The following is a 23,153-nucleotide window of genomic DNA, read 5'->3' as shown; positions in this document are numbered from 1 at the left end:
AAGGAAGTGGGTGTCTAGCGTCCGGTAAACAGCGGGTTCTGGGCCTCTTCTTCTCTGGCATCGCCGTCCATACCGTCGATGTCCTCGGAGTCGTAATCAAGTGTGTCAGTCAAATCCTCGACCGTGGCTATGAAGTGGGTGGCGGGTGGGGAGCAAAATCCTCCATCGTCAGCCCCTAGTTCGAACCGGATATAGTTCGGCTGAGAGTCCCCCGCCAAGGACAGGTTTTTTAATGAGTTTAGCACATCGCAAAAGGCGAGTGCTGGAAGATGTCTGCGACGCTGAATTCGAAGATTGATAAACGATCAAGTTCGGCGTCAGTAGGCTCATGTGGTTCGGAATTTACGGCCGGAGACGAGTTCGGAGTTCTAGTGACAAAGACGTCGTGAGAGGTTAAGTCTATGTGCGGCTCCAACACCGTGGAATCTGTGGCCTCCGTGGTGGGGTTGATCCTCCTATCCTTGGGTGGCGCCGTCTGCTCCGCATCTAAGGCCAAAGCGGTTACAGGAGCGATCTCCTAGATGCGGTCTGATGACAGATTTAGGTCATTATCATCGGGGCGACCAGGAGCGGCTACCGCGGTCTCGAATCCAGCAAAGATCAAGTCTCCACGGATGTCCGCATTCAGGCTCCCAAATCTGACCTCATGGCCAGGGGCGTAGCTTTCGATCTGCTCCAGATGGCCAAACGAGTTGGCCCGCAGTGCGAAGCCACCGAACACAAAGAGTTGTCCGGGAAGGAAAGTTTCTCCTTGGACAGCGTCATTATTGATGATTGAAGGGGCCATCAAACCTTTTAGCAACAGCACAGTGGAACTCTCAATGAAAGCACCAATGTCGGTGTAAAAACCGGTGGATCTCGGGTAGGGGGTCCCGAACTGTGCGTCTAAGGTCGATGGTAATAGGAGACAGGGGACACGATGTTTACCCAGGTTCGGGCCCTCTCTATGGAGGTAATACCCTACTTCCTGCTTGATTGATCTTGATGAATATGAGTATTACAAGAGTTGATCTACCACGAGATCGTAATGGCTAAACCCTAGAGGTCTAGCTTGTATGGTTATGATAATGAGTATCCCCTCTCTGGACTAAGTCCTCCGATTTATATAGACACCGGGAGGATCTAGGGTTACACAAGGTCGGTTACAAAGAAAGGAATCTACATATTCGGTCGCCAAGCTTGCCTTCCACGCCAAGAAGAGTCCCATCCGGACACGGGTGCAGTCTTCGGTCTTCATATCTTCACAGCCCATCAGTACGGCCCATGGCTAATAGGCCGGACGCCCGAGGACCCATTAGTCTAGGACTCCCTCAATGCAAGCATCTCGGAGTTGGAATATACGCTTTGATAGTGTGATCAAAGCATATGGTTTTATACAGACTTTCGGAGAAGCCTGTGTTTACAAGAAAGTGAGTGGGAGCTCTGTAGCATTTCTAATATTATATGTGGATGACATATTGTTGATTGGAAATGATATCGAATTTCTGGATAGCATAAAAGGATACTTGAATAAGAATTTTTCAATGAAAGACCTCGGTGAAGCTGCTTATATATTGGGCATCAAGATCTATAGAGAGACGCTTAATTGGACTTTCACAAAGCACATACCTTGATAAAGTTTTGAAGAAGTTCAAAATGGATCAGTCAAAGAAAGGGTTCTTGCCTGTGTTACAAGGTGTGAAGTTGAGGCAGACTCAATGTCTGGCCACTGCAGAAGATAGAGAGAAAATGAAAGTCATTCCCTATGCCTCAACCATAGGTTCCATCATGTATGCAATGTTGTGTACCAGACCTAATGTGTGCCTTGCTATAAGTTTAGCAGGGAGGTACCAAAGTAATCCATGAGTGGATCACTGGACAGCGATTAAGAACATCCTGAAGTACCTGAAAAGGACTAAGGATATGTTTCTCGTTTATGGAGGTGACAAAGAGCTCGTCGTAAATGGTTACGTCGATGCAAGCTTTGACACTGATCCGGATGACTCTAAGTTGCAAACCGGATAAGTATTTATATTGAATGGTGGAGCTGTCAGTTAGTGCAGTTCCAAGCAAAGCGTCATGGCGGGATCTACGTGTGAAGCAGAGTACATAGCTGCTTCGGAAGCAGCAAATGAAGGAGTCTGGATGAAGGGGTTCATATCCGATCTAGATGTAATACCTAGTGCATCGGGTCCAATGAAAATCTTTTGTGACAATATTGGAGCAATTGCCTTAGCGAAGGAATCCAGATTTCACAAGAGAACCAAACACATCAAGAGACGCTTCAACTCCATCCGCGATCAAGTCAAGGAGGGAGACATAGAAATTTGCAAATTACATACAGATCTGAATATTGCGGACCCGTTGACTAAGCCTCTTCCACGAGGAAAACATGATCAGCACCAAGACTCCATGGGTGTTAGAATCATTATAATGTAATCTAGATTATTGACTCTAGTGTAAGTGGGAGACTGAAGGAAATATGCCCTAGAGGCAATAATAAAGTTGTTATTTATATTTCCTTATATCATGATAAATGTTTATTATTCATGCTAGAATTGTATTAACTGGAAAATTGATAGATGTGTGAATACATAGACAAAACAAAGTGTCCCTAGTATGTCTCTACTTGACTAGCTCGTTAATCAAAGATGGTTAAGTTTCCTGACCATAGACATGTGTTGTCATTTGATGAATGGGATCACATCATTAGGAGAATTATGTGATGGACAAGACCCACCCTTTAGCTTAGCATTATGATCGTTAAGTTTTATTGCTATTGCTTTCTTCATGACTTATACATATTCCTTTGACTATGAGATTATGCAACTCCCGAATACCGGAGGAATACCTTGTGTGCTATCAAATGTCACAACGTAATTGGGTGATTATAAAGATGCTCTACAGGTATCTCCGAAGGTGTTTGTTGGGTTGACGTAGATCAAGATTAGGATTTGTCACTCCGAGTATCGAAGAGGTATCTCTGGGCCCTCTCGGTAATGCACATCATGATAAGCCTTGCAAGCAATGTGACTAATGAGTTAGTTACGGGATGATGCATTATGGAACGAGTAAAGAGACTTGCCGGTAACGAGATTGAACTAGGTATGAAGATACCGACGATCGAATCTCGGGCAAGTAACATACCGATGACAAAGGGAATGGCGTATGTTGTCATTGCGGTTTGACCGATAAAGATCTTCGTAGAATATGTAGGAACCAATATGAGCATCCAGGTTCCGTTGTTGGTTATTGATCGGAGATGTGTCTCGGTCATGTCTACATAGTTCTCGAACCCGTAGGGTCCGCACGCTTAACGTTTGATGACAATTTGCATTATGAGTTATGTGTTTTGGTGACCGAAGATTGTTCGGAGTCCGGATGAGATCACGAACATGACTAGGAGTCTCTAAATGGTCGGGATGTAAAGATCGATATATTGGACGATGGTATTCGGACACCAGAATGCTCCTGAAGTGTTTCGGGTTTTTATGGGAGTACCTGGGGGTTACCGAAACACTCGGGGGAAAGATATGGGCCATATGGGCCATAGAGGGTAGGGAAGGCAGCCCACAAGGGGTGCCTCCCCCATGGGGAGTCCGAATTGGATAAGGGGAGGGGGCGCGGCCCCCCTTTCCTTCTCCTCCTCCTACTCCTTCCCCCTTTCCCCTTCCGGTAACAGGAAAGGGGGGCGAATTGGACTAGGGGTCCAAGTGGGACTCCTCCCACTTGGCGAGCCCTAGGCCGGCCTCCTCCCCTCTCCCTCCTTTATATACGGGGGTAGGGGGCACCTCTAAGCACATCAATTATTTCTTAGCCGTGTGTGGTGCCCCCCTCCACCGTTTACTCCCCCGATCATATTGTCATAGTGCTTAGGCGAAGCCCTACGCGGATCACATCACCATCACTGTCACCACGCCGTCGTGCTGACGAAACTCCCCCTCGACACTTTGCTGTATCAAGAGTTCGAGGGACGTCATCGAGCTGAACGTGTGCAGAACTCGAAGGTGCCGTACGTTCGGTGCTTGATTGGTTGAATCGAGAAGACGTTCGACTACATCAACCGCGTTAAGCTAACGCTTCCGCTTTCGGTCTACGAGGGTACATGGACACACTCTCCCCCTCTCATTGCTATGCATCTCCTAGATAGATCTTGCGTGATCGTAGGAATTTTTTTAAAATTGCATGCTACGTTCCCCAACAATTTACTTTGTTTGTTACATCATTTCCATAACCCGAACCCGAATAAGAGTGTGACATAATGGCTAGTCTACACCTAAGCCAAAAACTGAGGTTGCTCTCTTACCTAACTGTATCCTGTACATACTGAAAGCGTCAAACTCAAAGCATACTCAGCAAATCGACAACGCCACTGAATAAATGCCCATCTCCTTAGTAGCTAAGCAAGCCCATGAAAATAGAACCTTCCCTCTGCAGTGGCGTCTTTCTGCACCAGACTGTCTCTTATAAAGTAATAAAGCACAATTTGGCTCCTTGCCTTCCTGCTTCCAGACCATGGGTCAAGGAAACTATAGAACACACATCAAGAATCTAAGCATCCAAAAAGGCATCTCGCCATTCCATTCATGAACCCTCAAATATTGCAAGTGTATACAGGAAGCAGAGGTCCAAAGTACTTACAATCAGTGGAGCACGGCGAGCTAGACGCCGTTCCAGCAAGATTGGCTGGGTCGGCAATTTCGATTTGCAATGAGTCGGAGATTCGACCGAGGGGCTTTATGGCAAAGAAGAATGTTGTGAGGAGAAGCCGTGCGAGAGGGCAGCACAAGGGGCTGAGGAGGAGGTTTCATGGACAGAGACAACATCGGGGATCAGATCGGATGGGAAAAGCGCGACATCCGTGATGGCGGATCCGGAGGACGCCAAGATGAGAAGAAACGTAATTGCAGTCGCGGATGCTCGGAGGGGTAGTAGTGAAGGGTGTCGTCGCGCCGCTTGCGACCGTGTCGGGACCATCTGGAGATGGGGAGCAGCCACCGGTGGCTGCGAGTAAGCGTGCACCACCGTCGCCATGAGCAGCTACACCGCGGGTGGTTGCGGTCGCGGGTGTTGGGTCACCGCCACGCCACCTAGAGCGATGCCTCGCGCCGGTTGCGGTCGTTGCGGCGGAGCCGAGCGGGCGCCGCCACTCTGTCCGTGCGTTGATTATGGCGGCGACAGGATCAGGGGCTAGGGCTAAGGGTCGGGAGGAAGGGGAGATGGGGTGGGGGCATGTGTGGTCGTGGCCTCGTGGGGGCATGTGTGCCTTTGGGAGACCGGAAGAGGAACCGTGACGGGAGATTAAAAACACCAGAATGGAAGGTGGGGACGTGGGGTTTGATAGTGAAAAAAATCGGTGGGATTCCTTTGATCGTGGAGCCTAGATACAATGAACGACTCCTATTTTATGAGGAGAGATATAATACTTTTACAGTAAGATTTGTTTGTCATGGTTTACTTGTTAATTTCCTTAAAATTCGTTATTTTTTCCTGAAAATATATTATGTGTTTCCTAAAGCAAATTGTATTGATAGGAGTACGTTAGGAAAGTGTTGATTTCTTTGGGGGGGAAAGTGAAGAGAAAGATAAACTAATGGGTAAGAAACCAATGGTACAACGGTGGTGTGAGGTGAGAGGAAATAAAACTGGACGAAAATAAAATCGGAGTATCAGGTTACTAACCGCTTCATTAGGAGTAGAGGTAATCTGGATGAAAAACTGTTGAATGGAGTTATTTGCCTCAGAAATGTTTAAGTAGAGGGTGAAAACAGGAATTCTTTTGGAAAAAGAAAACAGAAGCAGAAGGATAGCATTCGGCCCATACAGAAAATGTGAGCCGATAAAGGGCCTATAGATATCTGGGGCAGTCGCAAACCACTTCGTTCGGCTCTTCCTCACGTCAAGTGCTCAAGGTCCGCTTTCCCCCACCCTCTCGGAGTATCGCGGCGTCCTGCGAGCTGCAAGCAAGGCGATCCGATGCCGGGGAGCGCCATCAGCGGAGGCGCGGCAAGGGCGGCCGCGGTCGCGTGGTGGCTGCAGCGCCACCAGCGACTGCCTCCGCCGGCGGACCTCCTGCCACGCAGCCTCCTTGACCGCGCGGTGGAGCTCGCCAGCAAGACCGCCGCCGCCGCCGCCCCGGATCTGGACCAGGACCTGCCCTGCTCCCTCGGCTCGTCCTCCCTCCCTGACCTCTGCGACGGCTTGGTTGGTAATTAGTGCGTACGGGTCTAGCAGGAGGGTGGCGGATTCGTTGTGCGGTTCCGCGATGTTCTCAGATTGGATAGCCAGAGCTAGACTACCCTAAATGTTGTTCTAGTATGTCAATAACGGTCCCTGGTTATGCTTGATTTTCATCCTTATGTGAAACTCATGTCTATTCACACTGTGGGTCCTTGGAATACCTGATTTCTGCCAAAGCTGCTACCTAGAAATGTTCATGTTATTTCAGTACGCAATAAGAATTTGATTTGGGCTACGAAAGTATGAAAGTATAAATGAATTGACAGAAATAATAGAGTTTGTGTTGCATATGGGCCAGGCTCCATGCTACTCCCTCCGTTCCTAAATATAAGACCTTTTTAGAGATTCCTCTATGAACTACATAGGGATGCATATAGACATACTTTACAGTGTAGATTCACTCATTTTGCTCCGTATGTAGTCTATAGTGAAATCCCTAAAAGGTCTTACAGGGGAGCTGACCCTGCATTGTATTGAACATACTTCCTTTACATATAGACTACATGTGCAGTGCAGTAATTTCACTGGGAAAGGCACGATCGCTCAGAGATCTTGTAAAATGCTGCTGCTCTTCTGTAGTGTTGGACTACTAACTGTCAGGGTTTTGTATCAGTAACATCTCTTCCTTCCTACTGGTTTTCTCTGTCAGCCTGCCTTGCAGATAAAAAAGGTTCTGTCAGTCTGGCTTGAAGCAGTTCTGCCAGACGGTTATGCTGTGTGATGAGTGTGGACTGTTGAGTTCAGTACTCGGCTTGTGGAGATATAGCTGGAGATCCATGGAGCAAGCCGCCACACATAAGTGAGGAGATGTTGGGCGCTGTTAAAAAAAAGGTAAGGCGTGCACTTTGCAATCATATTAGCTATACATTATTGCATTTTACATCAAATTCTCTCCTGCCGAGACCGCTTCTTACCGAGCACCGCGTGCTTGTCTGTCCGTGACACAATGAAGCTCACCAAGTAGGTGTAGCAGGGAGGTATCCTGGACCTCCATGCCACTGCTTGGAATGTCCCTTCAGACATAACTCGCCCAGACAAAACATCCTGTGTCGTTATCCTGGGAACCTCACTGATCTTGGGAGAGGGCTCATGATAAATATCACGCATTACGACGACATTGCTTGTCTTGGCCATTGTCCACATGTACACAGGCTGGTCCTTCTGCAGGAGATTGGTCGGGTGCTCGCCAAACATGCTCAGGTGCTTGCTTGCAAAATCTCTCAAGCATCTCAGCACTCTGCGCCAAAACCGTGTGTCAAGATTGGTTCTCAGTAAGCTGGCAACGGTGTTCGCTGCCACGAATGATCTGTTCATGTGGACGACGATCTCCATGCCGAGGGCTGCCAGGTTAGGATGCTCACCAGGGTCTGTGCTTCCGAATGCAGCCGTCTTGAAGAAATACCAGTAAGCTTCTTGGGACAAAAATTTCAGCACAAGAGACTGTGCCGTTCCTAATGATGCTATCTTCTCTGAACGGCTGGTGAGTATGATTTTACTGCCTGGCGTCAGGTGGCTTGCTGCCGAGGTGTACAACCCCCTCCATGTTTCCTCGTCCATGTCCCCTGCTAGCTCAATTACAGCCAGTGAGTCTCCATGCGGGGTGGAAGCAAGGTTCTGATGCTTGATCACGCCGCTACCTTTTAGAGTGGCCAAGTTTCCACCATTGAGATCATTTCCGCTGAAGAAGACGATCGACGAGAAGCGCCTCCGCACCCTCTCGTCAAGGCAGACATGCTCAACAAGTGTACTCTTTCCGACTCTCGCTGGACCAATTATCGGCAGCACACCCAGACTTCCATTCCTTGCAGCCTCTCTACAAAGCAGAAAGCTCAAAATTGTCTCCTTTTCCATCTGCCGGCCAAACATAACCTGATCATGAAACAAATACGCGTCGTAAGGTTGCTGGGAGATTCGAGGATAGCTGCCCAAGAACATCACGAACTCCTGCATGTCACCAATCATTCTCTCAAGTCTGCTGAGCATCTTGTCGAGATTGTTGCAGCTCCCGGCATCAAGCACCAGGTCCATCCTCTGGGCATCGCACACGGAGGAGGAGGTACGTCTGGAACTGGAAAGGCTGAATCTGGACAGGGCAAGCGAACGGCGAGTGCTCGCCTTGCCATCGGCCTCGTCCCTGTGCTCTCGGTATCTGAAGGTGTCGAGCGTGTAGTAGCCTCTGTACATACCTCGTCTCAACATCTGGAGCTGCTGGAGCATTGCCTGGTTGGTGATGTGCCTCCCCTCGGCCTCCTCGACGGTGGCATCGATCCTTAGCAGCACTGCCCGTAGCCTCTGGAGCTTCTCCTCCTCTGCTCCCTTGGACTGCAGGTATCTCTGGGTTACCATGGACAGGGCTCTGCTGACAAGATCACCCACGATTGCAGAGAGAAGCGGCTCCATTTCGGAAGGCCCCTGCAATGTTCCTGGTGGGATAGATGGATCTACCAAAGAAGAGAAGAGGGAAAGACCAACTTGTGGTTCGGGTTGAGGCATAGAAGTCCTGGCTTCTGCCCATGGACAGATGGACCCGTCGTAACTTTGACAACAAGGCCGTCGAAATTGACCCAATACGACAGTGAGTCAGTACTACTAATAAAGCAATATTCTTCCCTCAAAATAAAAAAGCAATATTCTTTATTTTGATACATGAAAGAAATGTATAGAACATTGATTCATGTCCCAATCAAGCCTGCTAAATTTTCCAACCAAACTACTCCCTCCATTTCAAAATAAATGTTGCTGATTCAGTACAATTTTATAGTAAATCAGCGACACTTATTTTGAGACAGTACTAAAGATCCCCCACACGAAAAGGGGGGAAAACATGGCTAGAATATTGACTTTAAACCCTAAAACGGTGTTATAATTTGTGGCGAAGCTAGTACCATGGATCTGTAGAACTTCACGAAGATTTGAGAGTGATGAATGGTCACAAGAGCGCTTTCTAGAGTGACGAGTTTCTCGCGGTCAGCAAGAATCTCAATTTGAGTTGTTCACATCGCCCCTCCGCTAGCATCCTTAAGCGTCAGTTAGTTTTGCATCTCTGAATCCAGCGTGGACGGAACTGGGGTTTGTCCTGACACTCTGAAAATATGGTTTGCAGCAAGCGGGATATATACAACTCCCTCCGATCCAACTTATTATGGATCGGAGGGAGGTAGTAACAAGTTTCAACGGGGTTTTGTTTGTTTGTTTCTAAAATGTAAAATCCAGATGGTTTTCAGCACAAAATTGCAATGTATACCAGGCCCTCTGATACTGATTGAAGTATTACCAGTTGTATTCTCCTCTGTGCTTTGACTTGCTACTTTCTGACGTTGACAGCCAGGGTGCGATCTAATGGTTGGCGACTTGACATTTCCCTCGCGGCTACTCCAAGGCTCTCTTTCCAACCTCAGTCACAGAGCCTTACAGACCTTTTGGCTGAAACCAGCACTGCCGATTCGTGAATAAAGCCTTCTAAAAGAGAGCAAACGAACAAGGCATCTCCTTCCCCTTCTACCCCAAAGGATTCAAGATGGAGGTGATCGTCTCTGCAGTTCTTGGCGATATTATAAGCAGGTCCGTATCCTTCCTCGTCGACAGGTACCACCGGCTGCAGGCCGGAGGAGCGGAAGAGAGCCTGCAACGGCTGCGCCGCCTTCTGCTGCGAGTCCAGGCCACCGTCGAGGAGGCCGAGCGGCGGCAGATCACCAACCAGGCGATGCTCCGGCAGCTCGAGATGCTGAGGAACGACATGTACAGAGGCTACTACATGCTCGACGCCCTCACGTGCATACGCCGCGGAGAAGGCGACGCCACGGCCAAAGATGAGGTGAGCGACCGCTCGCTTATGCTGTGCCGATTCAGTCCCGTCAAGCGGCTCTGCCTCTCTGCCAGGGCGCCGAAGAACATGGTGTTCGACGGCAACGAGCTCAGCAAAGCGCTTTGTTGCCTTGAGACGACTGTCGCCGACATGAAGGAGTTTGTGGTGTTCTTGAAGTGCTATCCTCTGCTGTGCCGGCAACCTTGCAGCAGCTACTTGTCTACGGACATGTGCATGTTCGGCCGTCACACGGAATACGAGAGGATCGTGAGCTTCCTGCTGCAGGTTGCCCCCCCTGGCACAGCAAATTTCGGTGTTCTTCCGGTAGTCGGACCCGCAAGGGTCGGGAAGAGCACCCTCGTTGAGCATGTCTGCTACGATGGCAGGGTGCGCGGCTACTTCTCCTCGATCGTGTTCCTCGGCGGGGATGATCTCCAACTCCGAGGCACGGAAGCGAATGCTCTGCAAGACAGCGGTGTTGTCAAGTACAGAAACAGCGCTTCACATGGGAGGCTGCTGGTCGTTGTGGAGCTGATTGGGGATTTGGAAAAGGAAATATGGAGCAGGTTGTGCTCTTTACTGAGCCATATGGCACACGGGAGCAAAGTCATAGTTACAGGCAGGTCAGAGAGGATCATGCGGTTCGGAACAACCCAGGCTCTCAGACTGAATGCTTTGCCCCATGAAGCTTACTGGTACTTCTTCAAGATGATTGCCTTCAGAGACGCCGGCCCGGAGGACTATTCAGAGCTATCATCCATAGCCATGGAGATTGCAGCTGAGCTCAACGCCTCTTTCATCAATGCAAACATAATCGGCACCCTGCTGAGAGCAAATCTCAGTGCCCGGTTTTGGCGCAAGGCTCTCGAGCGCATCAGAGAGTTCACTGCCAAGCATGTGCTCATGTTTGGCGAGCATCCGGTCGATCTGATGCGGAAAGGGCGGCCTATATACCTTTGGAGGATGGCAGGCGGCGGTTCCGAAGTCCTTGTGGCCAATGGTGTTCATCAGGTCTGCTCTCCGCAGCAGGACGTTCCAAAGCTAACATTGCTGGATGTCGTATCTGGAAGTGCTATACCGCGTGGAAATTGTGAATTCCTAGCGTGGAAGTCTCGGATACCTCCTTACTATAGCTACCTGGTGAGCTGCAGCATAATGACATCGCGGCGTATGGTGGTGAACAAGAAGCGCTCTCGCTTGCAGAGTGTTTGATTCTGGGTTTCATCATGGGGATAGGTGCTTGTATATTTGAATGTTTCCCGCCTGCGTTCGAGCCTCCGTGCTCACAATGATGGTCCGTCATACGCTCTCCTTGATTAAAAGACCTAGGTGTTTATTTCCCCTGAGGCGTCTTTTATTTCTTTTTTGTATGTATTTTCCATACAAATCTGAATGCTAGCAAGAAGTAGAATCATAAAAACTGTGTTACATACTTTTAAAGTTCAAATGAAATATTAACTCTTACTGTGTATTTAAAATAGCATGCTCTATCATGCACATTGACAAATTTAACCACTCAAAAGAAGCAATGTAGAGTATGATGCGGATATAGCTTGCCGTAGCTGCAAATTCCCTATCTATGTCTGTCTTGCATGAAAATGCAGGTGTGGTAAAGTGTGGCGGCAAATTTTGGAGCAATTTGAGAAAATGCCACAACTTCCCTGGGACTTTGTGTCGGTACTCTTGTTGTATAATAGGAAAGCCAGAGGTCTTATTTGTAAAAGTGAAGCTCTGTAAATATCTGTACTGAGGATGAATGAATAAGGTTGCCCCCTGATCAGAAATTCCAGTGTCTTCCCCTTCTCTCACCTTCGAATCCTCTCTAATTAGGTGTGTGTTCAACAACAAGGTTTCGGACATATATCGAAGTACTGGGGGTTACCGGAACCCCCCCCCCCCCCGGGGCTTAATGGGCCTACATGGGCCTTAGTGGAAATAGAGGGAAGCAAAGGGAGTGTGCCCCCCCCCAAGGCCCAAACCGAATTGATTTAGGGCAAGGGGGGCCGGGCCCCTCTTTTCTTCTCCTCATCTCCCTTTCCTTCCCCCTCTCCTACTCCTACTAGGAATGGGAGGAGTCCTACTCCTAGTGGGAGTAGGACTCCCCCTTAGCGCGCCCTCCTTGGCCGGCCGCCTCCTCCTCCTTGCTCCTTTATATATGGGGGCACCCCATAGACACACAATTGAACGTGTCGGTAGCGGCGCTTAGGCGAACGGGGCAAGGGGGCACCATAATCCACCTCGATTATATCGTAGCGGTGCTTAGGTGAAGCCCTGCGTTGGTAGCATCATCATCACCGTCACCACGCCGTCGTACTGACGAAACTCTCTTGTGAAGCTTTGGTGGATCGAAGCTCGCGGGACGTCATCGAGTTGAACGTGTGTAGAACTCGGAGGTGTCGTGCGTTCGGTACTTGGATCGGTCGGATCGTGAAGACGTACGACTACATCAACCGTGTTGTGCTAACGCTTCCGCTTTCGGTCTACGAGGGTACGTGGACACACTCTCCCCTCTCGTTGCTATGCATCACCATGATCATGTGTGTGCGTAGGAAATTTTTTGAAATTACTACGTTCCCCAACACACTAATCATGGACATCTGAGAATCGAGGGGTACACCGATGTGGACTGGGCTGGATGCTTAGATGATAGGCGTTCAACTTCGGGCTACTGCATGTTTGTCGGAGGAAATTTGGTTAGTTGGAGAAGTAAGAAGCAGAGTGTGGTAGCTCGCTCGACAGCAAAAGCGGAGTTTAGGTCAATGGCTTCATTGTTGTGTGAACTGATGTGGTTAAAAACATTGCTAACTGAGTTGCTAGGTATGCGTTGGTGCACCTATTCAAGTGTATTGTGATAATCAGGCCACAATTAACATAGTGAACAACCCTGTTTATCATAGCCAGACTATATGATTTTGTAGGGATAACTTTTTTTGGCCATGTTATTTTGATAAGACATAATTGCTTAGTTAGTATGCTTGAAGTATTATTATGTTTATGTCAATATTAAACTTTTATCTTGAATATTATGGAACTGAACATTCATGCCACAATAAAGAAAAAAATTACATTAAGAAATATGTTAGAAAGCATTCCACATCAAAAATTCTTCTTTTATCATTTACCTACTCGAGGACGAGCAGGAATTAAGCTTGGGGATGCTTGATACGTCTTCAATGTATCTATAATTTTTGATTGCTCCATGCTTTTATATTATCTATTTTGGATGTTAATGGGCTTTACTTTACACTTTTATATCGTTTTTGGGACTAACCTACTAACCGGAGGCCCAGCCCAAATTGCTGTTTTTTTGCCTATTTTAGGGTTTCGAAGAAAAGGAATATCAAACGGAGTCCAAATGGAATGAAACCTTCGGGAATGTGATTTTCTCAACAAACGTGATCCAGAAGACTTGGAGTGGCCATCAAGAAACAAGGGAGGAAGGCACGAGGTAGGGGGCGCGCCTACCCCCCCTAGGCACGCCCTCCACTCTCATGGGCCCTCCGTTGCTCCACCGACGTACTTCTTCCTCCTATATATATCCACGTACCCCCCAGACATCCAGGAGCACCACGAAAACCTAATTCCACCGCCGCAACCTTCTGTACTCGAGAGATCCCATCTCGGGGCCTTTTTCGGAGCTCCACCGGAGGGGGCATTGATCACGGAGGGCTTCTACATCAACTCCATGGCCTCTCCGGTGATGTGTGAGTAGTTTACTTCAGACCTACGGGTCCATAGTTATTAGCTAGATGGCTTCTTCTCCCTCTTTGGATCTCAATACAAAGTTCTCCTCGATTTTCTTGGAGATCTATTCAATGTAATCTTCTTTTGCGGTGTGTTTGTCGAGATCCGATGAATTGTGGGTTTATGATCCAGATTATCTATGAACAATATTTGATTCTCCTATGAATTCTTTTATGTATGATTGGTTTATCTTTGCAAGTCTCTTCGAATTATCAGTTTGGTTTGGCCTACTAGGTTGATCTTTCTTGCAATGGGAGAAGTGCTTAGCTTTGGGTTCAATCTTGCGGTGTTCGATCCCAGTGATAGAAAGGGAACCGATACGTATTGTATTGTTGCCATCGAGGATAACAAAGATGGGGTTTATATCGTATTGCATGAGTTTATCCCTCTACATCATGTCATCTTCCTTAAAGCATTACTCTGTTCTCTTGAACTTAATACTCTAGATGCATGCTAGATAGCGGTCGATGTGTGGAGTAATAGTAGTAGATGCAGAATCGTTTCGGTCTACTTGTCTCGGACGTGATGCCTATATACATGATCATACCTAGATATTCTCATAAATATGCTCAATTCTATCAATTGCTCGAGAGTAATTCGTTTACCCACCGTAATACTTATGCTCTTGAGAGAAGCCACTAGTGAAACCTATGGCCCCCGGGGCTATCTTTCATCATATTAATCTTTCAATACTTAGTTATTTCCTTTGCCATTTATTTTACTTTGCATCTTTATCATAAAAATACCAAAAATATTATCTTACCATATCTATCAGATCTCACTCTCGTAAGTGACCGAGAAGGGCTTGACAACCCCTTTATCGTGTTGGTTGCGAGGTTCTTATTTGTTTGTGTAGGTGCGTGGGACTTGAGCGGGATCTCCTACTGGATTGATACCTTGGTTCTCAAAAACTGAGGGAAATACTTACGCTGCTTTACTACATCACCCTTTCCTCTTCAAGGGAAAACCAACGCGGTGCTCAAGAGGAAGTAGAGTTATTAAGTAATATGATTAATTGAACTTAAATTTATCATGAACTTAGTACCTGATAGTATTTTGCTTGTCTATGTTAATTGTAGATAGATGGCCCGTGTTGTTGTTCCGTTGAATTTTAATGCGTTCCTTGAGAAAGCAAAGTTGAAAGATGATGGTAGCAATTACACGGACTGGGTCCATAACTTGAGGATTATCCTCATTGTTGCACAGAAGAATTACGTCCTGGAAGCACCGCTGGGTGCCAGGCCTGCTGCACATGTTGCTGATGACGTTAAGAACGTCTGGCAGAGTAAAGACGATGACTACTCAATAGTTCAGTGTTCCATGCTTTACGGCTTAGAACCGGGACTTCAACGACGTTTTGAACGTCATGGAGCATATGAGATGTTCCAGGAGTTCAAATTAATATTTCAAGCAAATGCCTGAACTGAGAGATATGAAGTCTCCAATAAGTTCTATAACTGCAAGATGGAGGAGAATAGTTCTGTCGGTGAACATATACTCAAAATGTCTGGGTATCATAATCACATGACTCAACTGGGAGTTAATCTTCCTGTTGATACTGTCATTGACAGAGTTCTTCAATCACTGCCACCAAGCTACCAAAGCTTCATGATGAACTATAATATGCAAGGAATGAATAAGACAATTCCCGAGCTCTTCGAAATGCTAAAGGCAGTGGAGGTAGAAATCAAGAAGGAGCATCAAGTGTTGATGGTTAACAAGACCACCAGTTTCAAGAAAAAGGGTAAAGGGAAGAAGAAGGGGAACTTCAAGAAGAACAGCAAACAAGTTGCTGCTCAGGAGAAGAAACCCAAGTCTGGACCTAAGCCTGAGACTAAGTGCCTCTACTGCAAACAGACTGGTCACTGGAAGCGGAACTACCCCAAGTATTTGGCGGATAAGAAGGATGGCAAGGTGAACAAAGGTATATGTGATATACATGTTATTGATGTGTACCTTACCAGAGCTCGCAGTAGCACCTGGGTATTTGATACTGGTTCTGTTGCTAATATTTGCAACTCGAAACAGGGACTACGGATTAAGCGAAGACTGGCTAAGGACGAGGTGACGATGCGCGTGGGAAATGGTTCCAAAGTCGATGTGATCATCGTCGGCACGCTACCTCTACATATACCTTCGGGATTAGTTTTAGACCTAAATAATTGTTATTTGGTGCCAGCGTTGAGCATGAACATTATATCTGGATCTTGTTTGATGCGAGACGGTTATTCGTTTAAATCAGAGAATAATGGTTGTTCTATTTATATGAGTAATATCTTTTATGGTCATGCACCCTTGAAGAGTGGTCTATTCTTATTGAATCTCGATAGTAGTAACACACATATTCATAATGTTGAAGCCAAAAGATGCAGAGTTGATAATGATAGTGCAACTTATTTGTGGCACTGCCGTTTAGGTCATATTGGTATAAAGCGAATGAAGAAACTCCATACTGATGGACTTTTGGAACCACTTGATTATGAATCACTTAGTACTTGTGAACCATGCCTTATGGGCAAGATGACTAAAACGCCATTCTCCGGAACTATGGAGCGAGCAACAGATTTGTTGGAAATCATACATACTGATGTATGTGGTCCGATGAATATTGAGGCTCGCGGCGGGTATCATTATTTCCTCACCTTCATAGATGATTTGAGCAGATATGGGTATATCTACTTAATGAAACATAAGTCTGAAACATTTGGAAAGTTCAAAGAATTTCAGAGTGAAGTAGAAAATCATCGTAACAAGTAAGTAAAGTTTCTACGATCTGATCGTGGAGGAGAGTATTTGAGTTACGAGTTTGGTCTACATTTGAAACAATGCGGAATAGTTTCGCAACTCACGCCACCCGGAACACCACAGTGTAATGGTGGTCCGAACATCATAATCGTACTTTACTAGATATGGTGCGATCTATGATGTCTCTTACTGATTTACCGCTATCGTTTTGGGGTTATGCTTTAGAGATGGCTGCATTCACATTAAATAGGGCACCATCAAAATCCGTTGAGATGACGCCTTATGAACTATGGTTTGGCAAGAAACCAAAGTTGTCGTTTCATGAAGTTTGGGGCTGCGATGCTTATGTGAAAAAGGTTCAACCTGATAAGCTCAAGCCCAAATCGGAGAAATGTGTCTTCATAGGATACCCAAAGGAAATTGTTGGGTACACCTTCTATCACAGATCCGAAGGCAAGACATTTGTTGCTAAGAATGGATCCTTTCTAGGGAAGGAGTTTCTCTCGAAAGAAGTGAGTGGGAGAAAAGTAGAACTTGATGAGGTAACTGTACCTGCTCCCTTATTGGAAATTAGTTCATCACAGAAACTGGTTTCTGTGACACCTAAACCAATTAGTGAGGAAGCTAATGATGATGATCATGAAACTTCAGATCAAGTTACTACCGAACCTCGTAGGTCAACCAGAGTAAGATCCGCACCAGAGTGGTACGGTAATTCTGTTCTGGAGGTCATGTTACTTGACCATGACGAACTACGAACTAGAGGAAGCGATGATGAGCCCAGATTCCGCAAAATGGCTTGAAGCCATGAAATCTGAGATGGGATCCATGTATGAGAACAAAGTGTGGACTTTGGTTGACTTGCCCGATGATCGGCAGGCCATCAAAAATAGATGGTGTTGGGGAACGCAGTAATTTCAAAAAAATTCCTATGCACACGCAAGATCATGGTGATGCATAGCAACGAGAGGGGAGAGTGTTGTCTACGTACCCACGCAGACCGACTGCGGAAGCGTTGACGCAACGTAGAGGAAGTAGTCATACGTCTTCCCGATCTGACCGATCCAAGCACCGTTACTCCGGCACCTCCGAGTTCTTAGCACACGTACAGCTCGATGACGATCCCCGGGCTCCGATCCAGCAAAGCGTCGGGGAGGAGTTCCGTCAGCACGACGGCGTGGTGACGATCTTGATGTTCTACCGTTGCAGAGCTTCGCCTAAGCACCGCTACAATATGATCGAGGTGGAATATGGTGGCAGGGGGCACCGCACACGGCTAAGGAACGATCTCAAGGATCAACTTCTGTGTCTAGAGGTGCCCCCCTGCCTCCATATATAAAGGATCCAAGGGGAGGGGCTGGCCGGCCAAGGGAGGCGCGCCAGGAGAGTCCTACTCCCTCTGGGAGTAGGATTCCCCCCCAATCCTAGTTGGAATAGGACTCCTTGAGGGGGGGAAAGAGAGAGAGGGGGGCCGGCCACCTCTCCTAGTCCTAATAGGACTAGGGAAGGGGGGAGGCGCGCGGCCACCTTGGGCTGCCCCTTTCTCCTTTCCACTAAAGCCCACTAAGGCCCATATAGCTCCCGGGGGGTTCCGGTAACCTCCCGGTACTCCGGTAAAATCCCGATTTCACCCGGAACACTTCCGATATCCAAACATAGGCTTCCAATATATCAATCTTTATGTCTCGACCATTTCGAGACTCCTCGTCATGTCCGTGATCACATCCGGGACTCCGAACTAACTTCGGTACATCAAAATGCATAAACTCATAATAACTGTCATCGCAACGTTAAGCGTGCAGACCCTACGGTTCGAGAACAATGCAGACATGACTGAGACACATCTCCGGTCAATAACCAATAGCGGGACCTGGATGCCCATATTGGCTCCTACATATTCTACGAAGATCTTTATCGGTCAGACCGCATAACAACATACGTTGTTCCCTTTGTCATCGGTATGTTACTTGCCCGAGATTCGATCGTCGGTATCCAATACCTAGTTCAATCTCGTTACCGGCAAGTCTCTTTACTCGTTCCGTAATACATCATCTCACAACTAACATATTAGTTGTAATGCTTGCAAGGCTTATGTGATGTGCATTACCGAGAGGGCCCAGAGATACCTCTCCGACAATCGGAGTGACAAATCCTAATCTCGAAATACGCCAACCCAACATCTACCTTTGGAGACACCTGTAGAGCTCCTTTATAATCACCTAGTTACGTTGTGACGTTTGGTAGCACACAAAGTGTTCCTCCGGTAAACGGGAGTTGCATAATCTCATAGTCATAGGAACATGTATAAGTTATGAAGAAAGCAATAGCAACATACTAAACGATCGGGTGCTAAGCTAATGAAATGGGTCATGTCAATCAGATCATTCAACTAATGATGTGACCTCGTTAATCAAATAACAACACCTTGTTCATGGTTAGGAAACATAACCATCTTTGATCAACGAGCTAGTCAAGTAGAGGCATACTAGTGACACTAAGTTTGTCTATGTATTCACACATGTATTATGTTTCCGGTTAATACAATTCTAGCATGAATAATAAACATTTATCATGATATAAGGAAATAAATAATAACTTTATTATTGCCTCTAGGGCATATTTCCTTCAGTCTCCCACTTGCACTAGAGTCAATAATCTAGATTACACAGTAATGATTCTAACACCCATGGAGCCTTGGTGTTGATCATGTTTTGCTCGTGGAAGAGGCTTAGTCAACGGGTCTGCAACATTCAGATCCGTATGTATCTTGCAAATCTCTATGTCTCCCACCTGGACTAGATCCCGGATGGAATTGAAGCGTCTCTTGATGTGCTTGGTCCTCTTGTGAAATCTGGATTCCTTTGCCAAAGCAATTGCACCAGTATTGTCACAAAAGATTTTCATTGGACCCGATGCACTAGGTATGACACCTAGATCGGATATGAACTCCTTCATCCAGACTCCTTCGTTTGCTGCTTCCGAAGCAACTATGTATTCCGCTTCACATGTAGATCCCGCTACGACGCTTTGTTTAGAACTGCACCAACTGACAGCTCCACCGTTTAATGTAAACATGTATCCGGTTTGCGATTTAGAATCGTCCGGATCAGTGTCAAAGCTTGCATCAACATAACCTTTTACCGTGAGCTCTTTGTCACCTCCATATACGAGAAACATATCCTTAGTCCTTTTCAGGTATTTCAGGATGTTCTTGACCGTTGTCCAGTGATCCACTCCTGGATTACTTTGGTACCTCCCTGCTAAACTTATAGCAAGGCACACATCAGGTCTGGTACACAGCATTGCATACATGATAGAGCCTATGGCTGAAGCATAGGGAACATCTGTCATTTTCTCTCTATCTTCTGCAGTGGTCGGGCATTGAGTCTTACTCAACTTCACACCTTGTAACACAGGCAAGAATCCTTTCTTTGCTTGATCCATTTTGAACTTCTTCAAAATCTTGTCAAGGTATGTGCTTTGTGAAAGTCCAATTAAGCGTCTTGATCTATCTCTATAGATCTTTATGCCTAATATGTAAGCAGCTTCACCGAGGTCTTTCATCGAAAAACTCTTATTCAAGTATCCCTTTGTGCTATCCAGAAATTCTATATCATTTCCAATTAGTAATATGTCATCCACATATAATATCAGAAATGCTACAGAGCTCCCACTCACTTTCTTGTAAATACAGGCTTCTTCGAAAGTCTGTATAAAACCAAATGCTTTGATCACACTATCAAACCGTTTATTCCAACTCCAAGAGGCTTGCACCAGTCCATAAATGGATCGCTGGAGCTTGCACACTTTGTTAGCTCCCTTTGGATCGACAAAACCTTCTGGTTGCATCATATACAACTCTTCTTCCAGAAATCCATTCAGGAATGCATTTTTGACATCCATTTGCCAAATTTCATAATCATAAAATGTGGCAATTGCTAACATGATTTGGACAGACTTAAGCATCGCTACGGGTGAGAAGGTCTCATCGTAGTCAACCCCTTGAACTTGTCAAAAACCTTTTGCGACAAGTCGAGCTTTGTAGACAGTAACATTACCGTCAGCGTCAGTCTTCTTCTTGAAGATCCATTTATTCTCAATCGCTTGCCGATCATCGGGCAAGTCAACCAAAGTCCATACTTTGTTCTCATACATGGATCCCATCTCAGATTTCATGGCTTCAAGCCATTTTGCGGAATCTGGGCTCACCATCGCTTCTTCATAGTTCGTAGGTTCATCATGATCTAGTAGCATGACTTCCAGAACAGGACTACCATACCACTCTGGCGCGGATCTCACTCTGGTTGATCTACGAGGTTCAGTAGTATCTTGATCTGAAGTTTCATGATCATTATCATTAGCTTCCTCACTAACTGGTGTAGGTGTCACTGAAACAGTTTTATGTGATGTACTACTTTCCAGTAAGGGAGCAGGTACAGTTACCTCGTCAAGTTCTACTTTCCTCCCACTCACTTCTTTCGAGAGAAACTCCTTCTCTAGAAAGTTTCCGAATTTAGCAACAAAAGTCTTGCCTTCGGATCTGTGATAGAAGGTGTATCCAATAGTTTCCTTTGGATATCCTATGAAGACACATTTCTCCGATTTGGGTTTGAGCTTATCAGGTTGAAGCTTTTTCACATAAGCATCGCAGCCCCAAACTTTCAGAAACGACAACTTTGGTTTCTTGCCAAACCACAGTTCATAAGGCGTCGTCTCAACGGATTTTTATGGTGCCCTATTTAACGTGAATGCGGCCGTCTCTAGAGCGTATCCCCAAAACGATAGCGGTAAATCAGTAAGAGACATCATAGATCGCACCATATCTAGTAAAGTACGATTACGACGTTCGGACACACCATTACGCTGTGGTGTTCCGGGTGGCGTGAGTTGCGAAACTATTCCACAATTTTTCAAATGTACACCAAACTCGTAACTCAAATATTCTCCTCCACGATCAGATCATAGAAACTTTATTTTCTTGTTACGATGATTTTCAACTTCACTCTGAAATTCTTTGAACTTTTCAAATGTTTCAGACTTGTGTTTCATTAAGTAGATATACCCATATCTGCTTAAGTCATCTGTGAAGGTGAGAAAATAACGATATCCGCCACGAGCCTCAATATTCATCGGACCACATACATCTGTATGTACGATTTCCAACAAATCTGTTGCTCTCTCCATAGTACCGGAGAACGATGTTTTAGTCATCTTTCCCATGAGGCACGGTTCGCAAGTACCAAGTGATTCATAATCAAGTGGTTCCAAAAGTCCATCAGTATGGAGTTTCTTCATGCGCTTTACACCGATATGACCTAAACGGCAGTGCCACAAATAAGTTGCACTATCATTATCAACTCTGCATCTTTTGGCTTCAACATTATGAATATGTGTATTACTACTATCGAGATTCAATAAGAATAGACCACTCTTCAAGGGTGCATGACCATAAAAGATATTACTTATATAAATAGAACAACCATTATTCTCTGATTTAAATGAATAACCGTCTCGCATTAAACAAGATCCAGATATAATGTTCATGCTCAACGCTGGCACCAAATAACAATTATTTAGGTCTAATACTAATCCCGAAGGTAGATGTAGAGGTAGCGTGCCGACCGCGATCACATCGACTTTGGAACCGTTTCCCACGCGCATCGTCACCTCGTCCTTAGCCAATCTTCGCTTAATCCGTAGTCCCTGTTTCGAGTTGCAAATATTAGCAACAGAACCAGTATCAAATACCCAGGTGCTACTGCGAGCATTGGTAAGGTACACATCAATAACATGTATATCACATATACCTTTGTTCACCTTGCCATCCTTCTTATCCGCCAAATACTTGGGGCAGTTCCGCTTCCAGTGACCAGTCTGCTTGCAGTAGAAGCACTCAGTTTCAGGCTTAGGTCCAGACTTGGGTTTCTTCTCTTGAGCAGCAACTTGCTTGCCGTTCTTCTTGAAGTTCCCCTTCTTCTTCCCTTTGCCCTTTTTCTTGAAACTAGTGGTTTTATTGACTATCAACACTTGATGCTCCTTCTTGATTTCTACCTCCGCAGCTTTCAGCATTGCGAAGAGCTCGGGAATAGTCTTGTTCATCCCTTGCATATTATAGTTCATCACGGAGCTCTTGTAGCTTGGTGGCAGTGATTGGAGAATTCTGTCAATGACGCAATCATCTGGAAGATTAACTCCCAATTGAATCAAGTGATTATTATACCCAGACATTTTGAGTATATGCTCACTGACAGAACTGTTCTCCTCCATCTTGCAGCTATAGAACTTATTGGAGACTTCATATCTCTCAATCCGGGCATTTGCTTGAAATATTAACTTCAACTCCTGGAACATCTCATATGCTCCATGACGTTCAAAACGTCGTTGAAGTCCCGATTCTAAGCCGTAAAGCATGGCACACTGAACTATCGAGTAGTCATCAGCTTTGCTCTACCAGACGTTCATAACATCTGGTGTTGCTCCAGCAGCAGGCCTGGCACCCAGCGGTGCTTCCAGGACGTAATTCTTCTGTGCAGCAATGAGGATAATCCTCAAGTTACGGACCCAGTCCGTGTAATTGCTACCATCATCTTTCAACTTTGCTTTCTCAAGGAATGCATTAAAATTCAACGGAACAACAACA

General features: G+C 46.1%; 3 protein-coding genes across 3 annotated transcripts; 2 read left to right on the top strand and 1 right to left on the bottom strand.

Moving 5' to 3' along the window:
- The first annotated feature begins 5,847 nt into the window (after nucleotides 1–5,847).
- On the top strand, nucleotides 5,848–6,459 carry LOC125544742 (uncharacterized). Its single transcript, XM_048708490.2, has one exon. The coding sequence runs from the start codon at nucleotides 5,956–5,958 to the stop codon at nucleotides 6,193–6,195; it is 240 nt and encodes a 79-aa protein (XP_048564447.1). The 5' UTR covers nucleotides 5,848–5,955; the 3' UTR covers nucleotides 6,196–6,459.
- A 141-nt stretch (nucleotides 6,460–6,600) lies between these two features.
- On the top strand, nucleotides 6,601–11,364 carry LOC125544741 (putative disease resistance protein RGA3). The gene is made up of 2 exons (XM_048708489.2): nucleotides 6,601–7,050; nucleotides 9,544–11,364. Exon 2 carries the CDS (start codon nucleotides 9,737–9,739, stop codon nucleotides 11,234–11,236), a length of 1,500 nt encoding a protein of 499 aa, XP_048564446.2. The 5' UTR covers nucleotides 6,601–7,050; nucleotides 9,544–9,736; the 3' UTR covers nucleotides 11,237–11,364.
- On the bottom strand, nucleotides 7,102–8,635 carry LOC125544739 (disease resistance protein RGA2). The gene has a single exon (XM_048708488.2). The coding sequence runs from the start codon at nucleotides 8,617–8,619 to the stop codon at nucleotides 7,102–7,104; it is 1,518 nt and encodes a 505-aa protein (XP_048564445.2). The 5' UTR covers nucleotides 8,620–8,635.
- Nucleotides 11,365–23,153: the final 11,789 nt, after the last annotated feature.

This window comes from Triticum urartu, chromosome 3A (assembly GCF_056163025.1).
Source record: "Triticum urartu cultivar PI428250 chromosome 3A, HENAU_Tu73, whole genome shotgun sequence".
Lineage (NCBI taxonomy): Eukaryota > Viridiplantae > Streptophyta > Magnoliopsida > Poales > Poaceae > Triticum > Triticum urartu.
This window is presented reverse-complemented; position numbering and strand designations above follow the sequence as displayed.